The sequence below is a fragment of the Lindgomyces ingoldianus genome, assembly GCF_010093535.1.
Source record: "Lindgomyces ingoldianus strain ATCC 200398 unplaced genomic scaffold BDR25scaffold_79, whole genome shotgun sequence".
NCBI classification, from domain to species: domain Eukaryota; kingdom Fungi; phylum Ascomycota; class Dothideomycetes; order Pleosporales; family Lindgomycetaceae; genus Lindgomyces; species Lindgomyces ingoldianus.
This window is the reverse complement of record NW_022985240.1, coordinates 19,769-33,689: the sequence shown is the minus strand read 5'-3', so window position 1 is coordinate 33,689 and position 13,921 is coordinate 19,769. Positions and strand designations below refer to the sequence as shown.

The window sequence follows — 13,921 nt, the reverse complement described above, 5'->3', positions numbered from 1 at the left end:
GTGTTACAGTCTATAGTTAGACTAGCATAACTCTACTAGCAGTGCTCTATAATCTAGCTAGATTAGAGCAAGGCTTGCTTATAAACTAGCTAAAGGACGCAAAGGCAGCGCAGCTACCTGCAGTAATAGAAGAATGCGTTGTTTAATAGGAAGGCAGGCTATAAATCTAGGGAGCTTAAGAGAGCTTAAAAAGCTCCTTTTAGTAAACTTCTATAAACTTCTTCTACTCCCCTTAGCGCCCTTAGTATATGTATATAGTTCCTACATTAAATAACCTTTAGAAGGTGTGTTTAATGTTTAGTTTATTCTTTATATAAACTAAGTAGTATTTAGCTTTTTAAAAAGCTGTAATACTATTTATATATCTTACACTATATATACCTTTAACTTTGTTTAATAGGACTGTTTAACCTAGCCTTTTTACTGCTGCATTAAGGGCAAACTATAATCTAGTCACTCTACTCCCCTCTATTAGCCTACTAGCCTGTACGTAGGACTGTACACCCTACCAGTTGGCCCCTACTATCCGCCCTACTTCCCCCCCCCAGGGATACCATAAGACTCGAGTGCTTCTAGGAAGCAAGGATTGTAACAATAATATAAATTACATAAAAAAAGTAAATTTAAGTAAAAAAGACTTTAATAGTTAAAAATAAGGCTTATCTAACTACTTTAAAGAAGTTTAGAGTGTGTAGTAATAAAAAGAAGCTAAAGACATAAGTGTGCGCTAAAAAAGGTAAGCTAAGTTAAAAGTAATATAGGCAGTGTAATTAGACTAAGCATAACTTATATATATGTAAAAAGGTAGTAGAAGTAGATTTAAAATAATATCTTATGTTATATTGCTTTATATAGGGCTAAAGTAGGCTATTTTGCGCTAGAATAGGGTAGTTTTAGTAGGGGCTTAGCAAAAGTGGCCGGCCAACCTGTGTGGCCGGCCAACCTGTTAGGTACGTTAGCTAATTCTAAATGTTTATGTTCCACCTCGCCCAAATATTACGTTCGCATTGTTGCTTCCGCGCCTGATTTGTACAGCGCCCTGTGTCGTGGCATAACAGGCTTCCCTTCCCATAGCGTTAACCGCAAGCCTTTTCGCTCCAAGTTTTTGTAGAATAGCCTGATCCTACTCTCACGACCTCCCTCTAATACTAGGAAGTCATCATCAGCCCTATGCGCGCTGTGAGGCGCAATTTCATGCAGGGCAGCCCCGTCAATCAGTACTTCCATCGGAGGCGAACTACTGATCCTGGCTAATGCGAGATGACCCCGCACGTCTTACCTTATGCATTGGTATGGTATTTTATTGTACGATATGTGGCTGTGCAAGCTGCTAAGCGCTCGGATTATCTCTTAGTCCGACACAGGATTGGGAGCAGTTTTTAGACTTAAGGGCACGGCACTTGTTTAGTTAGCCAACGCGTCTCAAGCGTCGCAACCACTCGACACGGCCATCGTACAGTACAACTTCAAGATCCGGCCCAACGCACAGCGATATGGACTTTTGGAACATAGAGCCATGCCATTTACATCGTCCTTAAGCTGCGAAACCCTCCGGCATCCCTTCCGCTGACCGAACGAAAGACCTGCTCAAGCCACCACGTCCTCATGCTTCTCGAGCCGACCGGCGCCGATTCCTAGACCAAGCAGCAGCCGAGGTGTAGTATCGGCTCGTTGAAGGGGAATACAGTCATACGGTCAGATAGAGTGGGGGAGGCACTAGAAATCGAAGGCTGCACCTCGGCGAGTGGGTTTAGTGCCACAGGCCGCACGCCATTGTTGCAAACACATTCGAAGGTGGGAAGGCCCTGCATGCTCCGGCGATACAGCTGTCGTACGGCCAAACAACCAGCAGCTGCATACATAAAGCACTGCCATTTCTAGGGCCGTAGAGGCATGCTTCAGTTCGACCTAGGAGGGTAGTGAGGAGTTTTAGATTGTTCATGGTGGCCATGCTTAGCAAGACCTTACGCCATCTACAGCTGCATACAGCACTCTTCTCTTCAGCCATATTTACAAACCATCGCCTCCAGCGCAACCCTATGGCCGGTGCGGTTCGGCCATCCTCCCTGCTAGCGGTGGCAACTCGAAGTACCATCTCACATACGCTGCAACTCACAATGATTTCTAAGCGAACTGCGGTACTTTAGCTATGCTACTTTTGTGCTACGTTTAGCCTGCCGCTTTAGAGACCATCTGCTTGCCACACCTATCTCTTGCTAGACATTCTGCTTGCTAGTTTCCATGGCCTCTAACTGCCATGTTGCAAGAGCTTCGCGAGATGATATAGTAAAGGGGTGTTGAGGACCCAAAACTTCTGTCCGCAGCCTGCAGCAGTTCTCCATCAGAGATATCGCTCTAATTATAAGTCCCTGACCCTTTAATGTAAATGCGAGATTGTTCATGCTGGTCAGCGTGTCTAGATGCTCCTCCCCAAGCACCCTCTTTCTCGTCTCCATCACTTGCACGTCCAGCTCTTCGGCCTCTTTCCATCGCCCGGCGAGCTTTTCTGCCAGCCCTACCATTGCCATACTGTTTATCGTGTCTCTATGTTCTTTCCCAAGCAGCTTTTTCCAAACCTTCATTGACTTTACGGACAGTTTCCCTGCATCACCTACATTTCCTTTCTGCCACGCATACCACGCTGCATTGTACAACAATAGAGCCCACTGTCGGAGCGATTCCTCAGACTTAGGCGGCTGCAATAGCGCTGACTTGGCGTGCGGAAAGAGCGCCTGGCACTGGACCTAGTTTTGTGATCCCTTGTTGGAAATGTTGCGCAAAGATTGCGAATATACTGCTCCTTCCACCTTCAAGTTGGCCATGCTTTTCTAACCACTTCCGCGTAGCCAACTGCGCGAGCCCATGCATATCAAACGTGCTAACGTGGGTGGTAACCTTGCATTCCTCTGCAGCAAGTTTTCCCTCCGTATCATCCTTCTTAATCATCGGCACCCGTGTGAATGAGCTGGTCCGTCCTGGCACTCGCTACGTGAAGGAACCTCACGTGTCTTTAGCAGCTAGGCGCTGCATTCCAGGGAGAACTTTGGCAGTCTTAAAGTTAGAGGAAATCCGATCTTTCTCCAAAGCCCTTGGGGTGACTCATTTCGGTGAATCATGTCCGGACCCGTTCAAACCCGAATCTTGTGCCTTGTCCACAATGCGTCGGAGATGGTTCTGCAAATAGCGAGCCTAATATCTTTCTCGTCGTAGTCCTGTACGGTCATACCGTCCAATAAAACCCACGGCGTAAGGCAATGGTACTCATTCTCTCTCGCTGACATTCTCGCGAATATAGCCGACATGCCATCAACCTGGCGCAGAATCTCATTGCTGCCAATCACGTTGCGGATGTCGGGCTGCATAGAGAAGTCGATGATTTGAGCCGCAACACCTGCGGCAATGATAGTTGAGAAAGATGTTCCGTTTAGAGGTTTTGTGTTTGGCAGTTGAATACCTTCACCGAGAATGGCGAAATTGTATGCTGAATCCATGGGAGCAGGGTTGAATTCGCAAGTTGGCTTGGCACCAGCCGTGGTGGAGAATAAACAGAAAAGGTCGGAGAATCGGGAGAGCCATGCGGGAAAGTAGATTCCAGCAGTGTTTCCGTAGTTTGAGGCGGCCGCAAAGATGAGAACTTTAGAAGGTTTGGCGTTCGAGATGGCGTTCGTGATTGGTCGGTATTCCGACTCAAATCCAGATGGTAGGCAGACTACGTCTACTCCCCATCCTTTCGTTTTGCATATCGCGTGCTTGATTGCCTGACCAGATTATTAGCTCGGTGTCCATAGAAATCTCCTTGTAGACGAACATTTTCCATGTATTTCTTTGTTTCGGGAGTTGCATCCTTGGTCTCGAAGACTCGTCCAACATATATGTCTGCATTTTCATATACCTTCTGGAGCAGGCGAACACATGATGTTCCATGATCAGTACGATCCTGCCTTATATTATCATTACCGGACACGAAGTCTTTGTAGTCTTTGATGTTCTTGGTGGAGGACTGATCGTTCTGGTAGTATGCTTCTTGGACCCCTGTATCTAGGATAGCTATTTTAACGACTCTCGAATGCTCGTCTCTATTGCGCTGGGATATCTTGAGTACATCGTTCAAGTCGTCCAGCTTCGCAAACCAATCGGTCGATGTGAAAGGTCTGCAGCATTTGTTTCATTAGCATGTTTCCCGGACCACAGAATTTGAGACTCACGAATCTGCACTCATGGTCGTCCCTATCTGAGACCTTGAGCCGTCAGTACCAGCGACGCTATTTATTGATATTAGGACAGTTCTAGCGGAAGGAGATGATCCGTACGTACATCATGCGCGCTGCTGATGACGAAGCTCTGAAGGTGTTCGAATATGTCGCTTCACAATTAGCTTCACCTGCTTGTAGCAGATCAACCGGCGCGCCATGTTGCGCTGCAGGGGAATGTGAGGGTGGCGCATTGTGGATCACTACTGATTCTATCCTCTGATAGTCCGCATCGGACCAAGCCAATGTCATGAACGCCTTGAAAGGGCCAACCACTCTTCGGTAGAAGTTATGTCGCAGGTCTTCCTCTACATTGCCAAGAACTTCCGTGTCGGCCTTTATACATATCTCGATAGATTCTTTCACAGGCTTCCAAATGTCTTTTGGTGGCCAAAAATCCTGATCATTGAGCACCTTGGTGGCCATATTGTGTCGTATGTTGACAATATCTGAATCTTCGCCGGCTCGGGATGTCAGACTCTCGAGTTTGCGATCTAGTTCAATTTCGAGTAACATGATGCCAAGGGCGAGTAGTTTTGGGTACTGATGTGTCCTTGTCCGTACTTTAGTATCGTGGCTTGTTTTTCGAAATTTCTTTTTCCGGCTTGAAGGTTTGCTTGGTTCTGTCAATTGTCCCATTTTATCGCCATGGTCGCTCTTGTTGAATCGAGCCTGAAGAAACGGTTCGTGAATGGAAATGGCCTTTGGATAACCATCAACCATGTTGAACATGAAATAAACAGATTCTTTGCTCCAGTAATCCTGCATCCAGTCCGATTCGCAATACTGCCAGAACGTCCGTATCAGAAGAAAGGAAAGCGAAAGCTTCATCTTAGCGCCCAGTTTCCCGGTTCCTATTAGATCATCTAGGGTAATACCCATAGAGCTCCTCAGAAATGACCTCTCCGGTTGATTAGACTTTTGCAGCTTGAAGTCTGTGGCGTATTCAAACCTATATTGGGCCACAGTGCGTTGCGCGAGATACTGACAAAGCTCGTCCGTCTCATTCTCATCGGAAGAGGAAGTTTGATCCGTGTCTCCGGAACCATGCGAGGCGTCCTCTGCATTAGGAAAGCAGTCTTCCTGGAAATCCTCCAACGGTTCCGAGAGATTCGGAGTCCGGCCAGAAGGAACATTAAATGCGACTTGTTTCCTTTTCGAGACGCAGACTTGGAGGTCTTGCCAATGGCAATGCGTCGCCGAATCGTCTGGTGTACCCTTTTCGTTGATCATAACGAAAAGTCCAAAGCAAAGAGTATCATCTTCTTTGGAAAGTTCCCACCAATTCAATCGAAGATTGACAACTATTGATTTCCAGTCGTATGAGCACCTATCAGGCATGAAATGTTGAGACAGAGCATCATAAAGCTGTAGTACAAAGCTCTGATTGTCTTCGAGATCTTCCTTCGATGTAGCAAGTTTCATCAACTCTGATAGATCTGGGTCCTCCGATTCGCTCTCAGGTGCCGATAGAGCGTTAAATGCATTAATCATGTTTTGCCATAGTGTATTGGCTGCTTTATCACGGCGTGGAAATGATTTTGCGCTTGCAAATTGGACTAACACGGCCTTGACGGATTTGCGAGATTCTAGTAGTGATTTGAGAGCGGGGTATTGGCATGCGCTGAAATCAGCTCTGGCTTCGCGGGTGTACGAGGATGCTGCGGGATTTGACCACTGCATATGTGGTTAGTAAATGTCCTAATCTATAGTAAAAAAGTGGGAAATAAGCCAGATTTAGGCCCGCGTTAGACGCAACTAGGCCAACAACTTGCTTTCCAGTTCAACGCACACGGGCAACTCGACGGCGCCTTGAATGGGCACTATTGACTTGGACTTCTGCCGGGCCATGGTGTCGATCTAGTGTGATTGAGGCACTCAGATGCTAGTCCTGCATCCGCACGAAACATTTACATTATCTTGCCAGGATAATAGCAACACGAAAACTGCTGGATAGCAAGGCTCTTACCTGGCACAAATCCTCCCAGCAGTTTAGGAGGGTTAGAAGTCGATTCTGATGAGATCGATGCGGCAGGCCATTCAGATACTCGGGCACAGACTGGAGGAATGAACAGAAGACGCCTTTGAACAGCATAACGCCTGGTGCATCTGGCCCCGGTGTTAGTTGAGCGGCCTCTGACTGTAACTTCTGCGCGACAGCCTGAGCGAACCCGGGTAGGGAATCGAGGTCTGCGGGCTGCGGTGGCGACGACTCTTCCACTTTTGGGATCCGTGGTGAGACCGGTCGGACCAAGTTCGTGAAGTAGCTGAGCATAATGGAAGCATGAGCATCTCATGTCAACATGCCGGCGTCGAGGGTAGGCTACGCGGACCGCCAGCTGATGGTGCAGGCTGAAATGGAGATGGGAGCTGGTCCGTGTGGGCGCTAACGTGGGCGCTAACGCAGGCCGGTTCACGGATATCAGCGGGGCAGGGGCTGGTTTCGATGCCGTGCGGTCTACTTCGTTGCAATAACTTGTTGGCCGACGATGACTCTCACCTCCCCGTGGTGTCGGCTGGGAACCTGTAAATGCCTTGCGCCTGGGTATTTTACAGAGCTAAGAAGAGTCAATACTGGCCAGCACCGTCAGCTGGTCAGGGCTACTGGTGGACGAGCCATCGCCGGCCCAACCATCAACAAGCGACAAGGGAACACTTTGAAAACCATCCGACACACGATTGCGAGTCGATCCTACAGTCGATAACGCCTAGGTCGTGGGATAGGACACCTTTGGGGTGCTCTCGGGCTGCTCTGTCGGAAGGAGGATATCGCCGGATAAGAGCAACAACGTACGGAAACGCATAGGTCAAAACGAATAGGTCAAGACGAACAGGTCAAGACGAACAGGTCAAAACGCACGCGAACGACACGATCCGGCACGCTTGAATCTACGCAGAGAACGACGAGACACCTTGGTTAGTAGGAGGGACAACACTATGTTGCTTGGCTGTTCTGGGTACAGAGGGGATACAAGTGGGCGAACTCCTGCGAGACACGGTCGGCCTTATTGGGGAGATCTTACAAGGCAGCGCGAAACAGATTAACAGTCTGCGGGGCGCAGCATATAATGGAAGCGACGGAAGACTGGGTAGGCGGACCGCAGTTACGACACTTTCTGTATGGCTCGAGAAGACGGGCGCGCGTGTCAGTCTGCTAAGAGGACGGAATCCTGAGGATAGCCATCAAGGATAGAGTCTTTAGGCTGGCTGTTAAAGTATGCTTAAGGTGCACACTGGTATTAACTTGCTAGCTAGCTGTACCCCGCAAGAGGCGGATATAGATTAAGGCGGCTATGCAAGGCAGAGGGTCTATGTAAGTGGACATGCTGCCACCTCTGCAATGTATTATCTTAGATATATACAAATCAATACTTGATCAAGGCAGCGGAAACAGCGGAGTGCGAGTGCGGGCTAATCAAATCGATCCCGCACTTTCTCTTCTGCTGCAGGAGGTGGGAAAGGCCGAGACAGAAGCTCCGGATGCAGCTTGGAGAGCGATTCGGAGACCTTTCGTACACGCTTGGGGGATACTCGAGCCGACAGGAAGGAGGCGAAAGCATCGACGGGCCGATAGAGCGATGGAAGCCAGACATAGAGGTGGTGCGAGCCACGATCCAGTTCGCGATGGACACGAAACATCTACAGTCAGTTAGCAACGACACAGCAAGGGCAGAAACAGACAACAACGAGCGACAACGTCTAGGAATTCCGATATCTATTTTATAACCAAGTCAGTGGCGAGCCGCCGCCCTACGAACCCTCCGCCAGCGCGCTGCCGATTAAGAGGCGCACGACGCCAGAATTGCCCTGCGGATGGAGGATCCCGGAAAACAAGCCAGCTCCTATCAACTTCTTCTCAATCACAGCATACGGTAGCGTATCACTTTTCTTTCTTTCCTATGTTGAGCATGGTGTTAGATAGGCGATCAGCAGGTCTCACGGTTAGCTTCTGAACTAGATAGAGCAGGTGGATGATAACAGAATGTACATAGCTGGCGCATCGTAACGGCCCATACCCGCAGGGTGCATGGCCATAATAGAATACACACACACACACACATTGTCCCCCCGTTTTTGAGCTTTGTCCCCCAGATTTCGACGTGTCAACTTGAACCTTATGCGGCTCACCATCAACACGGGATAAATTTTTTTGTAAGTATTACAATAATCTTTAGAGCATGTTAAATCTTGCCTGCTGATTTAAAGCATCAAAATTGGCCCGCGTTGTGGTCAAGTTGCGCGTGGAAATAAATTGGTGACTTGTTCGAAGTAGTCGCGGACTTCAACTCCAGATGTCTCAATACCCTCGCTATCAGGAATTCTTATTTTGATATGGAAGATAATCCATAGCATATATAATATATAGCCAGCTTTTAAACTAAAAATTACACTTGATATTGTGGTGGAATTGCGCTGTGAAATTTGGAGTTGCGATTTTCGGGGGGGGGGAATCACGCTAGCCTATTTAAACAAGCAATCAAGCAATACAGGATATGAAGCTTATAATAAATATGGTTTTAATTTCAAGAAAAGCTGTTACTAGCTTCCTAACCTGAGCTTGACCTGTAACGAATTGTTGCACGCAGGTGGGGCTGAAGGACCAAGCGCCAAGCTGAACTGCCCCGCAAACGCTTAAGGTTGTGAATCCTGTCGTTACAAAAGCAGCACCTGGCCATCAAACACAAAGCCCCATCCTATGTCGCATTGACATTTCGCTAACAACAATGGAGAATTGCTGGTTTCGCTTGAAACAAACCCACTTTCCGCCCCCGACGCTGCCGACTGACACCAATGGCGTGGGCAAAGGCAATGGCGCCATCTGTCCCGGCCACATCATGGCGAGTCTGAAAGATTTGGATCACATGGACAGCATCATCAACCGATCGATCGAAGGATTTATGTTCACGCCCGCGGTCCCAGTATACACGACCGGAGCGTGGAAGATGGAGTGGAAGGAAGGGGGGATGCATCAAGCCGGAGTCTCTGGTATGTTACCTTGAGATATAAGTTGTAGGCCAGTCTAGGCCTCAAACAGGTCTTGTTTAGCTTAGTAACTTATGCCCTAACGTTAATTTAGCGGATACCAACGTTCCCATTGCGGAAGTCGCAGGCTTGTCAGCCCAAGCGAAAGTTGCTCTAGCATTCAAAAATTCAGTCCACAATTACCGTGCTTTTAACAAGTTGGACCGTTACATCATTGCACCAACAAGGGGATATATTAAGGATGTGCTTGAAGATAAGGAGGTGGAAAGTCACATCGAAAGAAGCAAGACTTTAGGCGCCTGGTCCATTATCATGATAACGGGCGTTGCAATTGCCCGTGGCTCTCGGGGATCAAGTTCCGAGAATCATGGGAGATCTGGAACTCTGGGCGGGGGAGTGTAAGTCTGGGACGTTGCTTGTTGACTTTTAGTATATTTACGGCTAACAAAACCTTCGGTAGGAACCTCGCGGACACGGTATCAGGAGATCTGGCTACCACTGCGGCTTCTCAAAGCGGAACTTCAATGTCAACGAGCACCGAGTCCGACTTCGTGTGGGCTGTTCGAGTCAGTAAAATCTGGAAGGGCACATTAGACCGGACATGGTCTTTCCGCACACAGTCAAAGGGTGCCACGTTCTCGCTAGAGGACGAAGAGCGCAAGAAGGACAATGTCGCCCAAGTCCTGGAGGCCGAAGGGACAGGCGAGGCAGAGAAGATCTGGCTCGGTGATGGGGACGAGTTCCTAGTGTTCTAATGGGGAGATTGATCATGTATCTTCAGACACAGTTAGCGTTATACCCGGCTTATATCTTCATGCATTTCCCACGTAAGCCCTTGGTTGATGTTGTGGCGGCAGTGGGAAGGTGTATTGAGCTGTATTTTTCTACGAGAGTTGATACATGAGGTGGCTTTTATGCTTGCTTTCCTCGGGGTCCGAGAGGCCCGCATATCCATGGCCTCCGAGGCTTCCGTACAGAGCTTCAACGTCAAACAGCCTTATTACCATCAAATATTACACTATCTCTACCGCCAAGCCCTCTCTCCTATTAGTCTGGATATAAGCCGGTTATTAATCTAATTAGTAGAAAATTAAATAACTAAAAAGCTTTATTGTTTTATATTTTTAAGCTTTAAGTAATTATTCTGCTCTACTACATGCTTAATTTAGCTTTCTTTTTTTTCTATTATAATTAAAGACAACGCAGTTAAGGGTGTTAAAATTACTTTTACTATGTAGTTTTTCCCTCTAAATATAATTAGCGCTGCTAAGACTTTTTAAGTAAAGCCTATTATAGGCAAAAAGAGGGGTTTTAGAGGTGTCTTCCTAGTTAAGCAAAATAGCAGTGTGACTTTAGGCCTAGCTGCTATTTAAATAAAAGGACTTTAGCTTTAAATTTACTTAAACTTATTTTAATTTTTTTTAACTTAGATATTATCTACTTTAATACTTTTATAGCTTTAGTTAACTCTTTTTATTTTACTTTATAGTAATAATAAGTTATAGTAAGCTACTATGTTATAGTAAGTATATTTATTTATTTTATGTTCTTTAATAACTTTTACTTAAGATTATAAAGGCCTTAAGATTACACTTAATATAGTATTAAACTAATACTAAACACTTTTAACTATTTTTTTTTCTTTAGGCTATAAAGCTATACTAATTAACTCTAAATTAAAAGAATATTTATATACTACATACTATTATATAGAGAGTAAGGGCTTAAAGGTGTTTTATTACTTAAAATAATAAGTTTAGATAAGTTAAATTTTTTTTTATATAAAATTTTTCTTAAAAGTTTTTAGCCTAATTAAGTCTTTTTATCATCTTAATAAAAATGCTATTTTAAAGAAAACTATTTTTTTAAAGACTTTAAATAATTAAATTTATTTAGTATAGTATAAGCATTACTATATAAACTTATTACTTACTTTTTACTTAGTTTATAATAACTATAGGCCCTTTTCTAACTTTTTTACTAATAAAGTTAAAGCTTTTTATTACTAGTGCAATAGATATAGTTATGCAGTATATTACTTTATTATAAATACTATTTTTTTTACACTTATATTTAGTTCTATTTAGGTATATTAGCTACTTACTAATATTAACTTAAATGCATAACTTTTAAAACATATTTAACTTAGTGCTGCTTTTATCTAGACCTACACTTTTTTTATTTAATTAAGTTGAAGTTAAAGCTAACTTACTTAAGCTAAGTGCAACACTATATTAAGTAGAATATTAGTACTTAATTATTTATTTTAAATATATTAAGACTTTTTTAAGTTTTTTACACTTTTTTTTTACTTTTTTTATGCTATTTATTTAGATTTACTAATATATATAATTAACTTTTTTTAAGTTTTTTACACTAACTTTTACTCTTCCTACACTGTTTATATGTATATAGTGTAATATATAGCTAGCCTTATAAAAACTTATTAATTTTTTACTATTTTTATACACTTTAGATTAGCCTGCTTTATTTTTATTTATATATAAAAATTAAAAGTAACTTAAAGCTAGTCTTTTATAAAATAATTTACTAAAGGCATATATTATTACTACTATAACTTATATTGCTTTTATAAACTTTAGTCTATTATAGAATTCTATTAGTAGCTATTCTAACTATAGTGCTTTTTACTAGTTTAAAAAGTAAGTTAATAAAAGTTAAGTAAATTTTTCTTAGTATTTTATATATTATTTAATAAGTAATATTAACTTTTTTACTTTTTTAAATATACCTTTATTTTTATGTTGTTTATTATAAAGTAGGCACCTACTTAGTAAATTTTTTTAAAACTATTTTTAATTTTATAACACAGCCTTAGCTTTTATGTTAGCTAACTATAAATAAATAAATTAAAGTGTGTGTAGTATAAAAGTAAAAGTTTTTTAGATTATAAAAAAGATATACTATATGCACAGCTTATTAAAGCTTACTAAGAGTAACATTTTTTTCTACACACAGCTGTACTTTTATAATCCTATGTAGGCAAATAGTGTGTATATAGAGCATTAGGCTAATAGTAGTTTTAATCTAACTATACTTACATAGCTACTATAAATAGTTAAGACAGATTATAATAATTTTTAGATTAAAATATATAAAACTATATATAAGTAGTTATAGTAAGCTTAACGTACTTTATAGGCAAGTTGCTTACACACCTAAGTTACTTACTTTTACTAAGACCCTACTACACTACTTTTCCTATACTAATGCATTTCTAATAACACTACTTAAATGTGTTAAAGAAACATTAGATGCAGCTTACACTTTAGGCTTTTAAAAAAAATGTAATACTTTTTAAGTAACATGCTGCAGCTATCTATAAAGTCTTTTAAAAAATAATAAGTAACTAACACACTAGACAACCTTTTTAAGCTAATTATATAGCTAACTTATAAAAGCTAGATAATAATAAAAAGCAGGTAATTATTTAGCACATACTTAAGCTAGATGCGCAAGGATTTCCCTCCTAGCTAGTAGCTGTAGCTAATATAGCTAATTCTTTACATGCTAAGTGTAATATAGGCTATATTAGCATAAACTAGCTTAATATATTTATTAAGTGTTACTTAAAGCTTAAAGTAAAGTTTAAGTGTAAGTATAACTATAAAAAAGCTTTTTATAAAAATTCTATAGTAATTTAAAGCTAGTTTAACTTTATAAAGAATATTAAAGCTAAGTATAGCATCTAGAATAATAATATATACAACTTTAATAAAATAGAGTTTATAATAGGCTAGATATCTACTAGAGTAGTTATTATAAGTTTAGAGAAATAAAGACAGCTAAAAGTAGTCTAGCTAGGTAACTAGGAGTAGACAACAGCTATCTAGAGCATTAACGCTAAAAAGTAGGCTATTCTGCTTTTCATTATTTTTTAAAGTAGTAACTACTTTTTAAACTAGTATAAAAAGAAAAATCTATTTTAAAATTAGGTTATTGTAACAATTCTTGTTCCATCTCAGGTCGCCTAGAACCTCTAGAAGGCCCCTGTATCAGCCCTGACCCTGACCTAGCCCCAACCCCTGCTGTACCCCTATTCCTTCATGTATTTAGTCGCACCTCGCCCCTGTAGCTAGCTTAGTAGTTTTCTGATATCCTACGTACAAGGCCTATAGGTGTTATTAGTATTCCTAGGTCTCTAAGTCCCTACGCACTCCTATATGCCTCTAAGTGGATTTATACTGCATTTAGACCTATTGTCTTGCCTGCGCTGTTATAGTTATTATAATCTCTAAGCGCAGCTAGACTACTAATTAGCTTAGTTTAGACTAGTTAAAGCACTTTAACGCACATATAAAGAAGTGTACTATTAGCAGCTACTGTCTACTAGTTATTAATAGCTATAAAAGCTATAACTTACTTTATTTTTAGTAATATTATAAAGATAATAAAATTATTACTATTTATATACTTTTTTACTTATTACACTTTTTATAGCTACTTAATATAGGTTGTTTTACTTCTTTAAAAAAGGTATATAAGCGCTAAGCTAAAAACTTTATACATAATTAAATTACTTATATTATAAAAATAAAGTTTCTACTATGCTTTAAAGCAGCTTATAATGCTACAATTACTTTTAGTAATATCTAAAAAAAGTTCTAAAGTGCTAGATTAGTTCCTTTTAACTTATAATAAGTTATAATAGGCTTTAATATAAAGTT

At 41.9% G+C, this 13,921-nt stretch overlaps 4 protein-coding genes across 4 annotated transcripts; 2 read left to right on the top strand and 2 right to left on the bottom strand.

Annotated features, from left to right (window-relative positions):
• Positions 1-2,216: 2,216 nt before the first annotated feature.
• Positions 2,217-2,648, bottom strand: BDR25DRAFT_248386 (kinesin light chain; the record flags this gene model as incomplete). The annotated part of the gene is made up of 1 exon (XM_033685971.1): positions 2,217-2,648. A coding segment is annotated over one exon (432 nt), but the record flags the coding sequence as incomplete, so codon positions are not given.
• Positions 2,649-2,855: 207 nt separating this feature from the next.
• Positions 2,856-6,551, bottom strand: BDR25DRAFT_123701 (uncharacterized protein). The gene is made up of 5 exons (XM_033683736.1): positions 6,220-6,551; positions 4,315-5,927; positions 4,206-4,262; positions 3,809-4,151; positions 2,856-3,758 (listed from the first exon to the last, which is right to left on the bottom strand). The coding sequence occupies exons 1-5, from the start codon at positions 6,523-6,525 to the stop codon at positions 3,129-3,131; spliced, it is 2,949 nt and encodes a 982-aa protein (XP_033539479.1). The 5' UTR covers positions 6,526-6,551; the 3' UTR covers positions 2,856-3,128.
• Positions 6,552-7,610: 1,059 nt separating this feature from the next.
• BDR25DRAFT_248431 (uncharacterized protein) lies at positions 7,611-7,976 on the top strand (the record flags this gene model as incomplete). Its single annotated transcript, XM_033685973.1, has 1 exon — positions 7,611-7,976. A coding segment is annotated over one exon (366 nt), but the record flags the coding sequence as incomplete, so codon positions are not given.
• Positions 7,977-8,918: 942 nt separating this feature from the next.
• On the top strand, positions 8,919-10,241 carry BDR25DRAFT_274258 (uncharacterized protein). Its single transcript, XM_033687392.1, has 3 exons — positions 8,919-9,236; positions 9,328-9,631; positions 9,694-10,241. The coding sequence occupies exons 1-3, from the start codon at positions 8,975-8,977 to the stop codon at positions 9,986-9,988; spliced, it is 861 nt and encodes a 286-aa protein (XP_033539477.1). The 5' UTR covers positions 8,919-8,974; the 3' UTR covers positions 9,989-10,241.
• The last annotated feature ends 3,680 nt before the right edge of the window (positions 10,242-13,921 follow it).